General features: G+C 35.3%; 2 protein-coding genes across 9 annotated transcripts in view; one reads left to right on the top strand and one right to left on the bottom strand.

Annotated features, from left to right (window-relative positions):
* Nucleotides 1-8035, bottom strand: part of CACNA1C (calcium voltage-gated channel subunit alpha1 C) — a 1037023-nt gene extending 1028988 nt beyond the window's left edge. Inside the window, exon 1 of the mRNA XM_072650128.1 lies at nt 7539-8035. Within this exon, the coding sequence (XP_072506229.1) occupies nt 7539-7677 (139 nt within the window). The 5' untranslated portion in view covers nt 7678-8035. The remainder of the gene's footprint in view (nt 1-7538) is intronic.
* Nucleotides 1-20076, top strand: part of DCP1B (decapping mRNA 1B) — a 73466-nt gene that overhangs the window by 37875 nt on the left and 15515 nt on the right. For 4 of the 8 annotated variants that reach the window (XM_072650136.1, XM_072650133.1, XM_072650139.1 and 1 more), the window contains 3 exons: nt 12754-12820; nt 13647-13712; nt 15811-15946. In XM_072650136.1, the coding sequence (XP_072506237.1) occupies nt 12754-12820; nt 13647-13712; nt 15811-15946 (269 nt within the window). The remainder of the gene's footprint in view (nt 1-12753; nt 12821-13646; nt 13713-15810; nt 15947-20076) is intronic. The other 4 variants (XM_072650137.1, XM_072650135.1, XM_072650141.1 and 1 more) reach the window with 1 other exon arrangement.

The following is a 20076-nucleotide window of genomic DNA, read 5'->3' as shown; positions in this document are numbered from 1 at the left end:
ATGAAAAGACCAGAGCTGAAAAGAAAATTTGACTTTCAAACACATGAATCAAGAGAAGCATGAAAAGGTAAATAGCAAAGAGAAGTTATAAGGGACTTACTAAAGTTGAACTGTTTACATTCCTACATGGAAAGACAATATTTGTAACTCTTGAAACTTTTTTCAGTATCTGGGTAGTTAGTGGGATTACACTTACACACACACACACACACAGAGCACAGGGTGAATTGAAGAGGATGGGATCATATCTTTAAAAAATGAAATTGAAGGGTGAGAGAGAAATATATTGGGAGAAGAGAGGGAGAAATGGAATGGGGCAAATTGTCTCTCATAAAAGAGGCAAGTAAAAGACTTTTCAGTGGAGGGAAAAAGAGGGGAGGTGAGAGAAAAAACATGAAGCTTACTCATTACATTCGACTAAAGGAAGGAATAAAATGCACACTCATTTTGGTATGAAAACCTATCTTACAATACAGGACAGTGGGGGAGAAGGGGATAAGCAGGGTGGGGGGGATGATGGAAGGGAGGGCAGTGGGAGGAGGGAGCAAGTAGAAGTCAGCACTCTTGGGGAGTGACAGGGTCAAAAGAGAGAGCAGAAGAAATGGGGGGGCAGGATAGGATGGAGGGAAATATAGTTAGTCTTACACAACACAACTATTATGGAAGTCATTTGCAAAACTACACGGATATGGCCTATATTGAATTGCTTGCCTTACCCAAAGGGATGGGTGGGGAGGAAGGGAGAAAGAGAAGTTGAAACTCAAAGTTTTAGGAACAACTGTTGCATACAACTAGGAAATAAGAAATACAGGTGATAGGGTACAGAAAGTTATCTTGCCCTACAGGACAAAAGAGAAGATGGGGATAACGGAAGGGAGGGATGTTAGAGGATGATAGGGGTAATTAGAATGCTCAGCGTTTTGAGGTGGGGGGAGGGGAGAAATGGGGAGAAAATTTGGAACCCAAAATTTTGTGGAAATTTTTGTTGAAAACTTAAATAAACAAATTTAAATTAAAAAAAAAAAAAGAAATCCTAAAGGAAAACTGCCCAGATATCTTACAGCCATTCAAATTTTAGGACCCACTGGTTAAGGAGCAAATGTTGTAAGCAGCCAGAAAGAAATAATTCACATACTGTGCAACCATTGTCAGAATCACACAAGAATAGCAGCTAACACTTTGAAAGAGTGGAAAGCTTGGAATATTCCAGAAGGCTAAGAAAGCTTAGATGGTGCTTAGAAAATGTTAAATAAAAATCTGATTTGCTTGGACTAAAACATATTGATTTTATAGTTTGGGAAACAATGTGCTTATGTTGAAATTTTTGCCTATAATTTGTCATGTTTAAATCCTCCTAATAAGTGTTTAATAGGTTGTATCTACACTGAAAAGTTTTATTTACTTTTTTTCACTCACCAGTTTTATGTTTTCTAAATGAATTAAATTCTCTATTTGGGATTTTTTTTTTCTATTTTCATGTAGAATATAATAGATTCCCAGATTCTAGGATTCTTTGAAATACTCTTGAAGCTTTTTAATGGCTTTACATGTTTCATATATACTATAAATATCCTTGTAATTTTTTGTCTTCACATGACAAAGATGTAGCATACATAAATTCTTAAGATTAGAGTCCTAGATTTGCAACTGGAAGGGTCCTCATAAGCCATTGAGCCCAAATCCTTTATTTTAAATGTTATAAAAATGAGACAGAGAAAGATTAAGTGACTTGCCCATAGTCACACAGCTAGTATCTGGGGCAAGATTTGAATCAGGGTTCTCTCAGATCTTAGTATAGTATCTGGCACATAGGAAGCATTTAATAAATGCTTATTGAAGTGATGCCAAGTCTAGTACTTTTATTCACAATGCCACCTGGCATAATGAATTCAAGTGAATTCAACAATATTTTATTAAGTACCTAGTATATACAGGCCAGTGTCCAAATTAAGAGCTATATAATGTCTGGATTAGGAAGGTAGTTTCACTGTACTCTGCCCAAGTCACATTAGGATTGTATTCTGTAAGGATTGTGTTCAGTTTTCGATACCACATCTTAGGAAGGAAAATATTCAGAGGAGTACAACTAGACAGGTAAAGGACCTTGGGGTCATGCCATGTGAGCCCACCTTTCTAAGCTTATTGCGTATACATTACTGTCCTTCACACATTCTCCATTCTGGTCAAACTGGACTACTTCTATTCCCCATATACAACCTTCTATCTCCACTTCCATGCTTTTGTATAAGCTGTCCACTGTTCCTGGAATACATTCACTGGGGCCCTTCTTCTAGAAATTACTTTGCATATATATTTTTATTTAATTTTTTATGTATGTATTGAGTTTTTCCCTGCCCCTAGAAGAACATAAGCCACTTGACAGCAGGGACTTTGATTTTTGTCTTTGTACTCTTTCTGCCTAGCACAGTACCCAGCAGTAATAGGTACTTAAAGGTTATTGAATTGATTTATTAAAGGAACTGAATTGAGAATATTTAGGTTGTAGAAGAGAATACTTTAAGTTATATTATAAAGCAACAATCATCAAAATCACTTGGTACTGGCTAAGAAATAGAGGAGTAGTTCAGTGGAATAGGTTAGGTACTCAAGATGCAGTAGTCAATGAATGTAATAGTCTACTGTTTGATAAACCCAAGGACCTCAGTTTTTGGGATAAGAACTCACTGTTGGACAAACTGCTGGAAAATTGGATAATAGCGTGGCAAAAGCTGGGCATAGACCAATGCCTGACACCCTACACAAGAATGAAGTCCAAATGGGTACACAAGCTAGGTGTAAAGATTGACACTGTAAACAAATTAGGGGAGCAAAGGATAGTGTATTTATCAGATTTATGGAGAATGGATAAATTTATGACCAAACAAGAGATAGAGAACATTATGAAGTGAAAAATGGATAATTTTGATTACATTAAATTGAATGGTCTTTGCACAAACAAACCCAATGCAACCAAGATTAGGAGGGAAGCAGAAAACTGGGAAAGAATTTTTATAACTAGTGTCTGTGATAAAGGCCTCATTTCTAAAATACATAGAGAAATGATTCAAATTTGTAGGAATGTAAATCATTTCCCAATCGATATATGGTCAAAGGATATGAACAGGCAGTTTTCAGAGGAAGAAACTAAAGCTATCTATAGTCATATGTAAAAATACTCTAAATCACTATTGATTAGAGAGATGCAAATCAAAACAACTCTGAGGTACCGCATCACACCTATCAGATTGATTGACATGAAAAAACAGGAAAATGATACATGTTGGAGAAGATGTGGGAGAGTTGGAAAACACTAATTCATTGTTAGTGGAGCTGTGAACTGATCCAACCATTCTGGAGAGCAGTTTGGAAATATGCCCAAAGGGTTATAAAGATGTGCATACCCTTTGCTCTAGCAGTACCTCTTCTAGGGCTGTATCCCAAAGAGATCATAATGGGCAAAGGACCCACATGTACAAAAATATTTATAGCAGCTCTTTTTGTGGTGGCCAAGAGCTGGAAATTGAAAGAATGCCCTTCAATTGGGGAATGGATGAACAAATCTTAAGAAGTGATGAACAAGCGAACTTCAGAAAAACTTGGAAAGACTTATATAAACTGATGGTGAGTGAAGTGAGCAGAACCTGGAGAACATTATACACAGTAACAGCCTCGGTGTGAGAGTACTGCTTCTGATACATTTAGCCCTTCAGAGCAATGCAAGGACCTAAAACATTCCCAACTCTTGAGGCAAAATGCCATTTACCTCTACAGAAAGAAATATAGAATTAGAACACAGAATAGCAGACTATTTTCTCTTATGTTATGTTTTGGTTTGGGTTAGTTTTCCTCATGATTTCTCCGTTTCATTTTAATTCTTCTGTGCAACATGACTAATGTGAAAATGTCTTTAGTAAGAATTTATGTGTAGAACCCATATAAGATTGCAAGCCATCTTGGGGAGGGAGAGGAAAGGGCAGTAGAGAAAATTTATAACTTTTGGAAGTGATTGTTGAAAAGTGAAAACAAACAAATTAATTAAATTTTAAAAAATAAAAGAAGAGAATACTTTAGGTGCTTTGAGGATGAACCTGAGAACTGTCTTTAGGTATGAATGCTTGTCAGGTGGAGAGGAACTAAACTTTTTTCTGTTTGATCCAAAGAACGGAACTAGGAACCATGAACAAACATAGGATTTTTACAAGAAAAAAAATCTCTAACACCTAGATCTGTCTAGAAGTGGAATGGGTTGACTTTCCTCCTTCACTGGAGATCTTAAACAAAAACTGGTTGGCCATTTATCAATTTTTTTTTTTTTACAGAAAGTATTCTTTAGTTGGACTAGATGGTCCCTTCCAATTCTGAGATTCCATGATAGTCGTCAATGAACATACAAAAAAATGTTCTATCTGTAGTCAGATCAGTAGATCACTTGTGTGTGTATGTGTATGTATGTGTATGTGTATGTATGTTTTATCTCAAACTTTTTAGAACTACAAGAGAAAGAGGAACAGTTTGCCTGTTGTACTAGTTCGTCTGTGTTTGAGCTAGCCTCCTTGTTCTGAAAGTTTTTATAAAACTCCATTTTGAAACTAAAGTACTATAAAGTAATTCACTCTTGTTATTCCTCATAACACTTCTGTATTTGTTGTATGACTCTAATTGTAGATTTTAGTTATATGTCATAGTCTTAAGAATAACTGCCTGTTCAACTATTGGTCTTGAGAGACCTTTCTGATTTTTAGTTTCTACATCTTGAAAAAGGGAATAATAATACTTGTAACATCTATCTTAGGGCTGTTGTTCAGAAAAGTATTCTCTAAAATGTGAGCTATTAGTAATCCAGGAAATTTATATATATATATGTATACATATATATATATATATATATATATATATATATATATATATATATGAATGATTTTTTTAGTCAAAGTGGTCAATACACTTATGGATAAAATAATTTAGGTAGGAGATAAGGAGATAGATTGCTTTTATCTGGCTTACTATTTAGATCACATTTTTTAATTTAAAAATTAAATGTCAAGTTTATTGTGGAATACTCTTATTTGAGACTTTCCCTGAAAATTTGTAGAAATTAGAAGAGCAGTGTTAAATACCATATAGAGGTATGGAAGGATGAAGAATCTAGCCTTCTATACTTGAGGATATTTCCAAACCAGGAGCTTTCAATTTTTGAGGACCAAGACTGCTTATATGGAGTAGGTAGGCCCAGTGACGTGATTTGTGTTTGGTATAAATTTAAGATGTTTAATAAATCCATTTTTCATTTTGAGAATACTGTCTTTTAGAGTTTAGAATAAATGCTAATTTAATCCAAATCAGTGAAATACCTGAGTTGGTAGTTTTGTTTAATTCTTATATTTTTACTTTTTTGAGAGCCAGTTTTAGAGAGAAGTTGCTCTTTACTTTAAACTGTATATTCAACTTCTCTACCACTTCTTCTAAATAAAGTTTTCACGGATATGAATTATCCTTAAAACAACAACTATCACATCTTCTGTTAACCCCGTGATATTTCAAGATCATGGGAATGTTGATTTGTGAGATATAGTAAAACTCTATGTCATGTGAAAAGAAACAGACCAGGAGACCAAAGATAACAGTGCTATGTTGCTTGCCACTGGCCAGTAAAGGTTTTATATCTTATTAGATTATGCCCCTGTTTGATCAGTAAGACTAAGGCAGAAGAGGAGTGAAATAACAATACATTAAAGGCATTACTTAAAATGTAAAGCACTCAGTACAAAGCATTCAGGATCGACCAGTAGTACAAATTCAGCATGTCACTAGCCAAGCATAGTCTTTGTTTTCCATCTATGGCTGTCAGTGCATGGGCAATGTAACAATTGACCTCAGCGTTTACTGCTGCAAGCATACTGCCAACACTGGGAATTCCAGACATCCTTTAAAAGATAAGATAGGCATATGTAGCAGGAAGACAGAAGCCGATTAACAGAAGCTTATTTAGTTTTTCTTCATGTTCTTTTTTTTAGAAGTAATGCAAGTTCCATTCAAGATGACAAGTTATGTAAATAGATCCTAGTCAATTTTAAGGAAGCTAAATTCATTTAAATATGTGACTATCCATTCCATTGACCATTGTGAACTTTCTAAAACACTTTGTAGCCTTTTGGGATAACTTTATTGTACTATTATTATTAACATTTGTTTGTCACTATTAATCACGTTTGTAAGTGCAGTGTATCTCTATGGGCATATGTACATATATCTGTATGTATACACACAATAACTTCCCTCTGCATGTTTACAGTTTTAAAGCAGATATAATAAACTAAGAAATAATACAACAGCAAGGACTATGCTCTCTCCCTCTCTACAGTGATAAATAGATAGTTGTGTATATATATCCATGACTTAGAGATATCCATCTTATATGAAAAAAAAATAGCTTTTAAGACATTTTTCCTATCTGATACCTCAAAGACCTAGGGAATCTTCAATTTAACTGATATCCCCAGTTTTTTTTTTTAAATCCTGGATTTTAAAATAGGAATCACAAAAATATAACTGATATTTTATGCCAACCAAGAATCTTTTTTTCCAGTTGCTTTTGCAATATTGTCAAAAAAGAAAAGAGCATCACAAAGTACAAGAAACTGTGATATCCTGTAAAATTTTTCTATTCCAGTACATGTAGTTTATCCATTGCCTAAGTACAGGGAAATGTGCCCCTATCCTTTAAAATTATATGAGCAACAACATTGATGCTTTTTAAATAATTAACAAACTAAAGATTCATTTTAGAGAATGGGAACTGAAAATTTTTTAGGGTAAAATATAGAGTAGTCAGTGCTTACTTAACTGTGCTAAATAATGGGGATACAGAAATGTTTTAAAAGATTATGATCAATGTAATCAAGACAAAGAAATCCTTGTAAGGAGAATACGCTATATAAATAAATTTCCAAGAATTTTTCAATTAAATGTGTGTCACACTGCAAAGAATTAGGTTATGACAAATGAAAATTTGTGATTACATGATCTCTAAAAATCAATTGCACGTTCTTTTAACAGCTTGAAATTGAATATTTTTATCTTTTCAACAAACTGAAAAACAACAGAATACTAGCCTAATCATAACTGACTTGCTTTGTGTGAATTCACACTTGAAAACTAATTCTAAAATTTCCCTGAAGACCTAAAATTTCCATCTCTTTTACCTAATAATTAAAAGAGAAGTAGAAGCAGTGTTTTAATTTAAATAGATGCTTAATATGCTATTACCTGTTGAAGCTGACAATTCAGCGCCTTCCCTCTGAGAATTTCTATAGCATAACATATTACAGAGGCGTGTGTTTATTGACAGAACTTGATTAGACAGGCCTCAGACATCAGATTATTGAAAGTCTGCTAGGTACCCAGGTAAATATAAAGAAATGTCCATATAGTGATGGAATAGGACTCATACTATTTAAATGTTTAAATATCAATAAGATACATTGCAACAAATTTCAACATGTTTTTCTTATTCTTTATGTTATTATTGACTTTCTTACCTTCATGTGAGATGTAGAAACAGTTGAGTTGAGCTTCATGCACCAAAGTGCCCTTAAACTTCCCCTCTGTTTCTGCTGGAAGATGACTAGGTAGTGTTTGATATGCAGGAGTGGTTGACTTAACAAAGGCTTGAAGCATTGTAAATGTCCAAATATCCCCCTGTAGGAGTTGTTGCTTTGTTGGAATTCTAAAAAAAAAAAAAAAAAGTTCTGTTTTGGAACTTTTTAAAATTCAAAATTTAAAAACATGGAAAGCATGTCCGTCACATCTTAATCTGCAGAAGTTTCCATGACCACTTTCCTTAATTTTTGTAAACATTGCCATTTGCTACTGTAAAAATTCTTCTTAAATAAAAAATTATTTTAAATAATTTTTTTAACTAAAAGAGGTCTTTTCATTCTTATCCTTTTGCCACATAGTCCTTTTCCTTCTTTGTTGTAATGATCACTGTCTGGTTAAAGTCAGATCAATTTTATCCAAAGAAAACTTGGATTGAAGTATGAAATTATGGTCTGTGTCAGCCTGTCAGCTCCTCACCTCCCTGAGGCATGAGGAGCTCTGGTTTTCATACACCACCACTAGCTAGTTTGATATAACCTCTTGTGGGGCAGAGCAATAAGTTTGTCCAGAGGTGTGGAGGCCTTGGCAGAAAACTTCAGTTGCTTTTTTTTTTTTTTTTACATTAATGAAATTCACTACCTTGGTCCTGATGGGATTTTGCTGAAGTCATGAAGATATTTTATTGTTGGGGCTGGGGGAGGGGGGATACAAGGGTTAAGGGTGATTCTGAGTCATTTCATTTCTTTATTTTATTCTGTAATATGTATCATTGCCCAGTACTGGGCCATTTGGGTTACCATTTCCTGATATTTAAACTTGACATTCATATTAAACTTTACTCAGAATTTAAAGGACTATTTCAAATTATGTCATTTTAATATTAAAGCTATATTGCTGTTTAACTACCTTATATGTGGTTGAATAGTCATAAAATATTTCCTGATGTGGAGAAGTCTCCTCCATGTCTTAAAATAATTTCCAGGAATACTGTTTTTCTGTCCTTACCTTTTGACATTTTAAAGGTGTTTTCCTAGCACTTTCCTTTCCCAAATCTGCATTTCAGTTATACCATGGTACTGACAATGTCAAATTGCCCTGCTGGTGTATATTAACAGTTTTCATGACACTTTTCCCAAATGAAGACCTAGTTCCTCATGTCAGATGCCACAAATAGTAGCCTAAAGCTTATAATTCAACTAATTTCAACTGACATTTAAGTGCCTTCCATTAGAAGGCATTAGGCTAGATCCAGGGCCACAAAGATAGATATAACAGAGATCCTATTCCTTTTTTTTTAGTGTTCCATCATTTTGAGTCGTGTTTGACCCTTCATGACTCATTTGGGGGTTTTCTTGGCAAAGATAATGGAGTGGTTAGCCATTTTGTTCTCCAGCTCATTTTACAGATGAAGAAACTGAGGCAAACAGAGTTAAGTGACTCACCCTGTACCCTTGCTGACTTTGTCCCTTCAGGGGTGGGGGATCTGTGGCCTCAAAGCTACATGTGGCCCTCTCAGTCCTCAAGTGTGACCCCTTGACTAAATCCAAACTTCACAGAACAAATACCCTTAATAAAAAGGATTCATTATGTAAAACTTGAACTTCTGTAAAACTGGGAATTCACATACTAATACATAGAGGTGAGGGACAAGGATGAAGACTTGTGTACAAATAATTTATTCAGGGAGAGAGTATTAAGAGACCATATTTAGCTTGAAGTTTGGGAAAGGCTTCAAACTGGAACTTCCTGATTTGGACCTTGAAAGAAAGAAGGAGCTCTAACAAATGGAGAAGAAAAGTTTGGGGCCCTTTCTAGGCTTGAGAGAAACCATGGGCAAAAGGACAGACATAGAAACAGACAGAGCAAGAATTGGGCAGGGGGGAGAGGAGCAGAAAATATTCCAATTTTTCTGGAATAATGTGCACATGAAGAAGAGAAAATATGAAATGCAATGGAAAGATAGTTTGGAGCCGATCAACCAATATTTGGTTGGAACCAGATTGTATGGGCCTTTTGAAGGACGGTGTGAGTAGTTTATATTTTATTCAGAAGATATTTGGGAGTGCTTGAAGAGTTTTAATTAGAGAATTTATATAATATGATGGTAATAGGAAATATCATTTGGGCAGCAGTATAAAGGATTGGTTTAGTGAGGGAAGAAGGAAGAGTGGTTAGGAGTAATGTATACACCAGAGTAATGAAGGCCTGATCTAATGTGGTAGCCATGTGAGTGGAGAGGGTGACATGAGAGGTATTGCTAATTGATTGGATGGGAGGTGGTTAATAGTAAGAAGAAAAAGTTTAAAAAGTTGGAGATTATATATCTGCATAACTAAGATAATGTTGGACAGATCAATAGAAATAGGAAAGATGGTCACTTTAATTTGGGACCTAGGGTTACAGACTTAAAGCTTGAGGGGAGTTCACAGGCACTGGGTCCAACTCCCTCATTTGACAGATGAGGAAATTGTAGCACCAAAAGGTTAAGTGACTTGTTTAAGGTCTACATCTGGTAAGTACCTGAGGCAGGATTTGAAACTGTGTCTTCCTAATTTCCAAGTCCAGCACTCTGCTATGCCACACTGCCTCTCTGTTTGAGATGAAGGCACAATATCCAGGTAGTAATATGTAGCAAGTAATTGCAAATATATTACTGTAACTGTAAAGATGTGCGTGTCACTTTTTAGTAGAGGTGATAATTGATACCATGGTTGTATAGAGATCACCAGAGGAAAGAGTATAGACAGATGATCAAAGGACCAAGAATAAAACCTTGTGATGGAGAAATAGAAGAGGGGAAAGGGAGGGAGGATAAGAAACTAAAAAAAAATTCAGAGAGGTCAGAAGAGTATCATAAGACCGAAAGGAGATGATATCAAGAGGAAGAGGATGGACCTTTGTTTCCTCTTCAGCCTGTACTGCAGCAAAAATCTTAAAAGGGCACCAGATTGAATAATGATTAAGAAGAGGAAAGCAGTAAGTTCTCTCATGCATCACAGGACTACACAGAAAAGGAATACAGAAATCTGATGACCCTACCATGAGAGAAGTCAGCAAGAAGGCAAGCTAGTGAGGCAAAGCCAGCCAGCATTCTGACCAGAGATGCTTCAAGGGCAGCTGAAACCCTTATCTCTCCATTCTTAGCTGTGTAGGATATTCCAAGTAGTCAGGTGAGGAAGCTCAAAGGGAGGTTAAAAACCTTGAGTTCAGGGATAGGAGCAGCAATGGTGGAACTCTAGCGCCCTAGAAGTCAGTAGCAGGTAAACAAATGGGAAATCTGCCTGTGCTCTGACAAAAATTCTCCCTTCCCACCTAAAATCTAATTTAGCACCCTGTTTCCAGGAGGCAGGAAGCCTGGAGTATCCTGATAGGGAATTTCTGGAGTGGGTGTGGGTGGGGAAGGCAGGAGATTGGGACAGAAACCCCAGCACTCCAACACAGATGCCCATATTGAGCCAGAAGCCCATAGCAGGTTGATCTGAGATACATAAGGGCCCTGATGATCAACACTCTGAAATCACAATCTTGGAGTTAGAGGAAGGAACAGGGGATTAAATTAACTACAGGAGTTAAGTTGAGGACAGACACAGAAGGGGACGTGGAAGTAAGTGGCTGCACACCAAGATATTGAGGCCTGATCATCCAAGAATTTGGGAGGGTGTTGGTTCTAGCCCTGGCACAAAGTCTCAAATCAGCAACTGAAAATAAAGATGAAGAGTAAACAGAAGACCATTCAAAATACTATGGAGACATATTATAGGTTAGGAGATGCCCAAGAGATAAGCCAAAAGTAAATAATTTCTTAACAGTTGCAAACAAAGCTTCAGAGAAAATGGTTTGACCTCAAATACTAAACAAGAAATAAAAAATAAAATTACAAGTGAAATAAAAATTGGAAGAAGGAATTAGAAGAATACATGACATAGAATAGACTGTAGGAAACCTGTGTGGTGCAGTGATAGAATGCGAGGCCTTGAGTCAGGAAAATCTGAGTTCAAATCCAGCCTCAGACACATATTATCTGTGTGACTCCAGGAAAGTCATTTATCTTATATTTGCCTCAGTTTCCTCAACTGTAAAATGGGGATAGCACTTAGTTCTCCAGATTGTTTTGAGGATCAAATAAGATGATAAATGTCAAATGTCTAGCACAGTGCCTGGCACATAGTGATGATGATGATGATGATGATGATGATGATGATGATGGAGGAGGAGGAGGAAACTCTGAAAATCAAAATAGTGCAAAGAGAACTCACTGAATCCATAAAACAATATTAAAATAAGGGTGTGAAAGCAGAAGACTACACAGATGAGGAGGTGGAGAGTTGACATTACTTAATCACCCTAACCAGTCAAAGGAGGGTGTATCCCACACAAACACACTAAGAGTTTGTTGTAGAAACTCAGTAGGGAAGCAGGATAATGTTTGAAATGTATTTTGTCAATGTTTCAGCCTTATGTTTATGTAGTTGAGCAAATGATAAAGTTTGGAGTTTATTTTCAAATGCATTAGAAACCAGTAACTGTCATTGTCCTATAATTTTCCCTCATGTAATAAACTATTAAGTTATAATCATGTCTAATCATCTCAAGAAATGTACATTAAATAAGAATGAATTAGTTATTTTAAATTTCTTTTTGTAGTCTCCTTCTACAAATTTAAAACTATGCCTATTTTTTGTTATAGCTTTTAATTGGGTGGGGGGAGGGGGGAGAGGAGGACACCTTTCCTGGGAATAGTTCCCATATCAATTTTTCTGAACACAGAAATAAAGATAAAATGTGTTCCTGCAAGATAGAAAGGAGATACAAAGTCCAAATCTTAGAATTCCAGTTCCTTGATCATTCTATTTTCATTTACTTAAGAAATTTTTTTACTTTTTGAGCACCTGATTTGAAGACATCTTATTAATCAATGTATTTTCAAGTAAATAAAATATTTTCTAGGATTTGTGTCATTATTTAAATCTACACATTCATAATCATTGCAAATTTCCCTGTGGATTTACATCCAAATTCAAGGCTCACTTTTTTAAGCTTTTGATTTCTAAGATTATTTTTATTCATTAAATATATCTTTGAAGAAGAGAAAAGGAAATGCTCGCTGTTTTGTAGTTGAGAAGTTGCTCATAATTTACATTTGTGTTTTTGCAGTGTCCATTTATGGAATTTGGTTTTATGATAAGGAAGAATGCCAAAGAATTGCAGAGCTCATGAAAAGGTAAGTAGTGATAAGCTGCTGTCTGTTCACACACATGTGTGTGTGTTTGTGTATATAATATACATACATATATACACACACAAACATATAAATACATTTTAATGTTAGTGACATCTCTCTTGTTGGAAACACTTTATGATGATCAAGAAGTTAAATACTGATAATTAATATTAGAAATACTTGACAAGGGAAATTTTACAAAAAATAGCCATAGATGTCTGCCTGCTACATTTTACTTTTATGTAATATATAAGCTTCAGCCTATTTTTTTCAGGTACTATGGAAAATATCAGTGATTCCCAAATAGGAGTGTACCTTTTGTGGTGAAACAGTTATTTTTTCCTTTCTAAATCCCATTTTGTTTTTGTTTTTTGCTTTAGAAAACAAGTAGCCTGTGTATCTGTAAAGAGGAGAGAAAGAAGCAAAAGTTTTTGAGGGAAATACTGAGAAGCTCACATTTCCTGGGATCCTTTCTCCCTTTTCTGTAGTGAATTTGGTTTCCCTATTCCTCTGCTAGATTTTCCCACTTGTTTTCCCTTTACCACTTCCTGGTAGATTTTAATTTTTTCAGTAATCTGTGCATGTGCTAATACAGTTTTTTCCTTTTTCATCTCTTAGGAATTGTTTAGATTATTGATCATTATACAGTTTCATGCTAACATGGCTCTTAGCTCTTTAAAAAAAATTCTAGCAGTGCCATGAGAGGCAGCATGGCATAGTATATAGAAAGCTGGCCTTGGAGCCAGGAAGATGTAAGTTCAAGCCTTGCCTCTGACACATGATGACTGTAAGATGAAGTCAAGTCTCTTAAATCTCTATGCTCTAGGACAGAAGTGTCAAACTTTCTTGCTGCATATGAGACAAAATTCCCAAGTATGACAGAGATTAAAATGTAAGTGGGAAATACTTAATAATATAAATATAATGCAACATATGTAATGTAATTTATAGTTTTCTAAGTCATTTTACCACCCACAGAAATCTGTCTGAGTCTGACAGTCTTTCTCTCAGCAACTCTTATGCTATAAGTTGAAGAAAAGGTGTGTGTTTGGTACTAGAGTTTAAAGAGAATTCCCAGTTCCAAGAAAACCACAAGTCCAGTCCTTTGCCTGTCCTAGTAAGATGCTATGAATGTGCAGGCAAATATGCCCAGTTCTGTTTTGGTTGAGCTTTCATAGCCATTCAAGACTAATTCTGCTGATTGACCCTAGTGGATTTATTACCGCTTACTTTTCAGTTGGTTATCCCTTTAGTCAGTACCTGAACTCTCAGATCTGTTTACACTGAGGCAATTATTTCTGTGCTATTCATGGTGGTGAATAAATAGCAGCCTCAGAATAAAATGAGTTTGTTTGTGACTATATTTATCAAAGATGACTTTGTTCATTGCTGATCACACTGGGATGACAAAGCAAATGTGGCTGACAAAATGTGGCCAAAAGGCATGATGTATATATGAATGGAGTTTCCTTTTCATTAAAAATCATTAAATCCTGAGAAATCATCTTGTAGTTCTTAACGTTAGTTAAGTAACTGTATGTTATAGACTAATTTTCAGAATATTCATGCTTTTGTAAACTGTGTATAGTGGTCGTATAATAGCAGTATATGATATACATCAGCATTCTGCTATACTTATCAAATAACTGGAACAAAAAATTCATCAGCAGTTAATAGTTGGTTTTTGAAGATTCATAACTCTTTATCACTTAGGCTAAGATTCCTCAGTAAAATCCCTGACCTTGTCTGCTGTGGAGTTCAAGGTATTAGAGCTAATATTTCTTCTAGGCCAGGTATAAGTTAGGCCTCTCCACTAGCTCAGTAATGCCTGGAGCTTCTAAAAATGGGACCAAGAGACAAGACCTTGTATTCCCAGAAAATTAAACATATAAATATAAGAAGAGCAAGCTGAATATAAGTTTACTTAACTTTCCGAAAGGATGCAAAAGCAGTTTTCAGGTACAGGGTTTAAGTTGGACAAAGTTCCCCTGGCATCCCAAACCCTCATGGAGGTATGTCTAGAAGAAAAAGGTCAGCCAGAGTACATAACAGGGGTTTGTATTAGATCTGAGGAACATTGTGCTCTGGGGCTGGTATTGTTTAGCTTGCTTTACAAAAGCCTTCTCTCCCAGGCACCAGTCATTTACCTCAGAGTGGGTTTCATTTCCTAACATAGCAATTTGGGGGTTATTTGCTATCCAGATTGTTAGGAACTTTATTCCTAGTGTGACTTACAGGCTTCATTAATCTTGAGTGAGTAACCAGTCATTCTTTATGATCTGGCCTACTTTAAGACCCAATCACTACAAGGTAGAAATACCTTTTTCAGGATTATGTAGCTTCAGGACATAAGCAGTTTGGGCCTGTCTTTATGTTGTCAGGAAAGAATTCCCTGTTTTGAATGGCCCCACTGAGACTCAGCTATAGAAGCAGGAGGGAGGGCTGCTCCAAGGTGAAAACTCCAGCACCTAAATTGGAGATCAGTCCTCTTGTTGGGCTCCAAGTTCAGTATAAGGATCCAAGTTTCACTTTCCTTTGCAGTGTCTTCAGGGATCTTCTGAGTTTGCAGGTCTTACCTTGAGAGGAACCTTTGGAGAATCCCTATTACTTTTGTTAGGACTTGGGTATGCATTCAGGGTCTCACTCTTTTTACTGCCTTGTGCTCCTAATTAGTCTCATCTCCAATGTAAAGATAAACAGATAAAAATGGTTGAAAGAGGTGGTTTTTAAACTGTCTTTCAAAAAGTTTTTTTTTAAATAGTTTCAGCCTGTAGATTGATATAAAGAGAACTCAGAGGGACCTTAGAGATTCACCTGATTTTAAGCCTGAGGAGCCTGAAGCCCAGAAAAGCAGTGACTTGCCAAAGATAGTAAGAGTTAGAATTCAAACCTGTGTCGTCTGACTCCAAATCCAGTGTTATTTTCATTATACTATTATTTATTTTTTCTAGTTTCTCCTTCTATTTACTTCTATACCCCTAACTTTCTAGCCTGACTCAATATGAGCAACTGAAAGCCCGTCACGGGGCTAGAGCAGGAATCTCCCCAATGATCCTTAATTCAGGAGAGGGCAAGGAAGTTGATATCTTACGAATGCTCACCAAGGCCAAAGATGAATACACCAAGGTGAGTTTTTTCTTGTTTGTGATACATGCTGGGTATTGTTGTTTGTTTGTTTGATGTTCTCACCTTTCATAACTCTCATCCTAATTTTCTGCTTCCTTTTCCTTTCCTTAACTATTTTTCCTTAACTATTTTTTTCCCTTTCTCAGGGTCTCAGAACTTACAGAAAAAATACGGAAATTCAAAATGTTGAGATAACCCTTTTCTTCATCCCCACAATCTCCCTCCCCCACAAAAAATAGGTATAATTGGAAATGGTAAGAAGAGTAAACAAAAACAGAAATTAGTTCTCCATAGCAAGGTATTCAAGATACCCCTCTTTCCTGATAATGTATTGATTGTATTAATCTCCAGAACACCACCGGGATTCCTCAGAGAATTGTCATCATTATCACCATCATCATCATCATCAATAGTAATAATCAGAAAACACTAACCCAATCAGCCATATTGGATGGGGAAAGTATATTGCCCCGATGATGGCTGTTGTATTGAATTAGTGCATCAGTACATCCTGTTTGAATAGCTGTTGCAAATAGAAAGTGACTTGGTACAAAAACTGAAGAGGAAAAGCATTTCATTATTTCACCCACTTTGAATGATCCCAAGTTGTTTACTGCCATCTTGTTTCTAACAATATGGTCTTATAGTCAGAGGACTAAATTCAAGTCCTAGTTGTGCTGATAATTAGTTGTGTAATGTAGGACATGTCATTTAATTCTATGGGCCTCAGTTTCCCCATCTATAAAATGAGGGAGTTGAATCTGATGACCTCCAATGTCCCTTCCAGATTTAAATCCAGTGCTATGAACCATGAAATGGTTATGAAGTGTGGAACATCACAGTCTAGAAGAATCAAAATAGCAAACAACTTCACAGGGTAAATGGAATGGTACATTGTTGATAAAAGTGGACAGCGGCACATTATCCCTGAAGGTTTTTCAGGGAAAAGTCATATAAAAGACATCATCAAGGGTATGTGTGACTAGAAGAGGAGATCTGTCAGTGAGTAGTGCAAGTGAGGGCACAGCCTGTATTCCTGAAGTATTAAAGGAACTGAGGTGCACAGGATAGAAAAGCTGGGAGAAGGGTGGTGATCTCTACTGGAGGAAGGAGTAGTTAGAACACTAAGATCACATTATATGCTAAAGTGAAGAATTCAGTTGTTAAAAGATTGAGGACTGAGACTGTGGTACAGTGAGGAATGGAATAATTGAAAAAAATAAGAGCTTTAGAGGAAACACTTGTGAAGAGAATTAACAGCATAATAAAAGTAAAAAAAACCTTATCCAAGTAACCTACTCCTCAGAAATTAATACAGATCAAGCGAGAGTGAGTGATGCTTTTAGACAGAAAGAAATATTTAAACAAAGTCAAAAGACTAAAAAAAATAAATATGAGATGTTTCATAAAAAAAAAAAAGAAAGAAAGAAAAGAAAACTGACCTGGAAAACAGATAAGGAGAAATCATTTAAAAATCACTGAACTACCTGAAATACATTCCCAATTAAAGAAGATGCATACCATAGTTCAAGAGGTAAAATAGAATCATCCTGGTAACACCTGAAAGTAATCCCCAAAAGAAAACTACCAGGAATGTCATAGCCAAAATCCAGTACTTCAGGTCAAAGAAAAATTATTATGTACATACAGAAAGAAGGAGTTCAAGTTCACTCTGGATCATACAAGATTTATCAGATACCGTTAAAAGAGCAAAGAGCTTGGAATAAGATTCCAACCAAAAATAGTATACCCAACAAAACCAAGTATAATTGTACAAGGTGGAAAAAAAAAATGAACCTTAATGTAATCATTCCTGATGAAAATGCCAGGGCAGCATAGAAACTTCGAAGTATAAACACCCCAGTTAAGAGAAACATAAAAAGGTAAGTAAGAGCAAGCAATTGTAAAGGGTCAGACAAGGATATCATTAATATTTTAACTGGGAGGGATAATATAGATGTCACCTCAGTTCCTTAATGTCATCAAGTCATAGAGATAGTTAAATAAGACAGATGTCCTGGGAGTGGTTTTGTTATGTTTCAATCTTAAAAGAAAGGAAAATATACCAAGGAAGAAAACTAGAAAAGAGTGAGATGACTTAGTATTTCTTAAAACCAGGTCATATAATCATATATAACACATATAGTTTGGTATGGAAATACATTAAAATCATCAGGGATGCAGGAGGGAACAGAGAAAAGAGGAGGCATAAGAGTTAGGAGGGTAGATTCAGGGAGGGATTAGTCATAACCACAAAAAAAATCAAACCTCAGAGGGTGCATCATGAAGAGGGATGTAAATGGAAAGAAAGATTAAGAACCTGTGATTGGAGTTTAGGAGAAGAGATGATAAATCAAGCATTCCATCAAACACAATCATCTCTCACTATCTTCTTCATTGTCAACAGAGGGCAGAAAGCAAAGAGATTGAAAGTGTAAGAAAATATAATTGTAGCAAAATCTGTCTTGCTTCAACTGACCTCAGAAAATCAAAGGAAACAATCATGAACTCAGATAAGGCAATAGGAAAAATAGACAATTAAAAGAGAGAAACAGGGAAATTACATCATATTGAAAGGTACCATAGGCAAAAAATTGATTAATATTGGTATTTAACATGTATGCACTGAATAGAATTTCATCTATAAGGAAAAACTACTGAGTTACAGAGAGAAATAAAAAGTGAAACTATAATAGAGGAAGACCTCTTTCAGACCTCGACAAATCTAAAAAAGAAAGTAAGAAAGAAAAATGTTAAGGACCTGTATAGAATTTTTGAAGTCAGATATTATAGGTCCTGTGTGGACAGAAAGGAATGTGGTACCTTTACAAAAATTGACAAGGTATGAGGACGTAAAAACCTTACAATTGCAGAAAAATTAGACATCTTCTACTAACCACATGCAATAAAAATATGTTCAGTAAAGGGCTGCTGACTAAAGGATTAAATTTAATTGGAAAGTAAATACTCGCTTCATCTGAAAGATAGCTAGCATTTTTAGGCCTACATAAAATAGTAATACTGATAATGAACATTCTTGCCTTACCCCTCTTTCTTTCAAGAAATCAAATAATCACAGGATTATGTCAGTAGATGTATTTTAAAAAATTCTTGACAAGATAAAACAACTATTCCTGTTAAAAATACTAGAAAACATAAAAATAAAGATCTTTTCTTAATATGATAAGTAGTATGTGCCTAAAACTATAAGCTATCATAATACATAATCAGGATAAACTGGAAGCCTAACAAGATCAGGGGTAAAGCAAGAAGTTTCGTTATCAGTATTACTATTTCATGTAGGGCTAAAAATGCTAGCTATAGCAATAAAGCAACTAAAAGAAATTGAGGGGAAAAGAATAGCAAAGAAAAAACAAAACTATCGCTTCTTACAGATGATTATGGTTTAGAGAACCCTAGACAGTCAACTGAAAATTAAAACAGTAACTACAGCAGAGTAGCAAAATATCAAATAAGTCATCACTGTCTCTATATGTTACTAACACTACCCAGCTGGAAAAGATAAGGAAATTATATTTAAAACAGCTATAGTATATGTAAATTAATAATATTGTCTTTCCATTGAAAAACATACAGGAGCTAAATGAATACAACTACAGAAAAATTTATGGAAATAAAGACAGACTTAGATAATTGCAATAATATTAAATGCTGATGTGTAAACCGAGCAAATATTCTGCACCATACCAATCATTATCAAAGGATGATTTTATAGAGCTAGAAAAATAATAACAAATTCACTGGAAGAGCAGAAGATCAAGAATTTAAAGGAAAATTATGTAGGAAAAAAGAGGCAAGGAAAGGAGCATAGTAGTACCATATTTCTATAGTACAAAGGTTGTTATCAAAATAATTTCATGCTTTTAAAGAAATAAGTTAGTTGGTGGGACAGATCAGGTGCATAGCATATAGAAGCATGTTTGATAAACCCAAAGACCCGAGCTTCTGGGATAAGAAGTTACTGCTTGACATAAACTACCTTGAAAACTGAAGAGCAGTGCAGCATAAATTATGTTTAGACCATTACCTCACACTGTATGCCACCATAACATCTAAATGGATATATGACCTTGTTATAAAAGGTCACATTATAAACAAATTAGAGGAGC

This window comes from Notamacropus eugenii, chromosome 3, assembly GCF_028372415.1.
Source record: "Notamacropus eugenii isolate mMacEug1 chromosome 3, mMacEug1.pri_v2, whole genome shotgun sequence".
Taxonomy (NCBI): domain Eukaryota; kingdom Metazoa; phylum Chordata; class Mammalia; order Diprotodontia; family Macropodidae; genus Notamacropus; species Notamacropus eugenii.
This window is presented reverse-complemented; position numbering and strand designations above follow the sequence as displayed.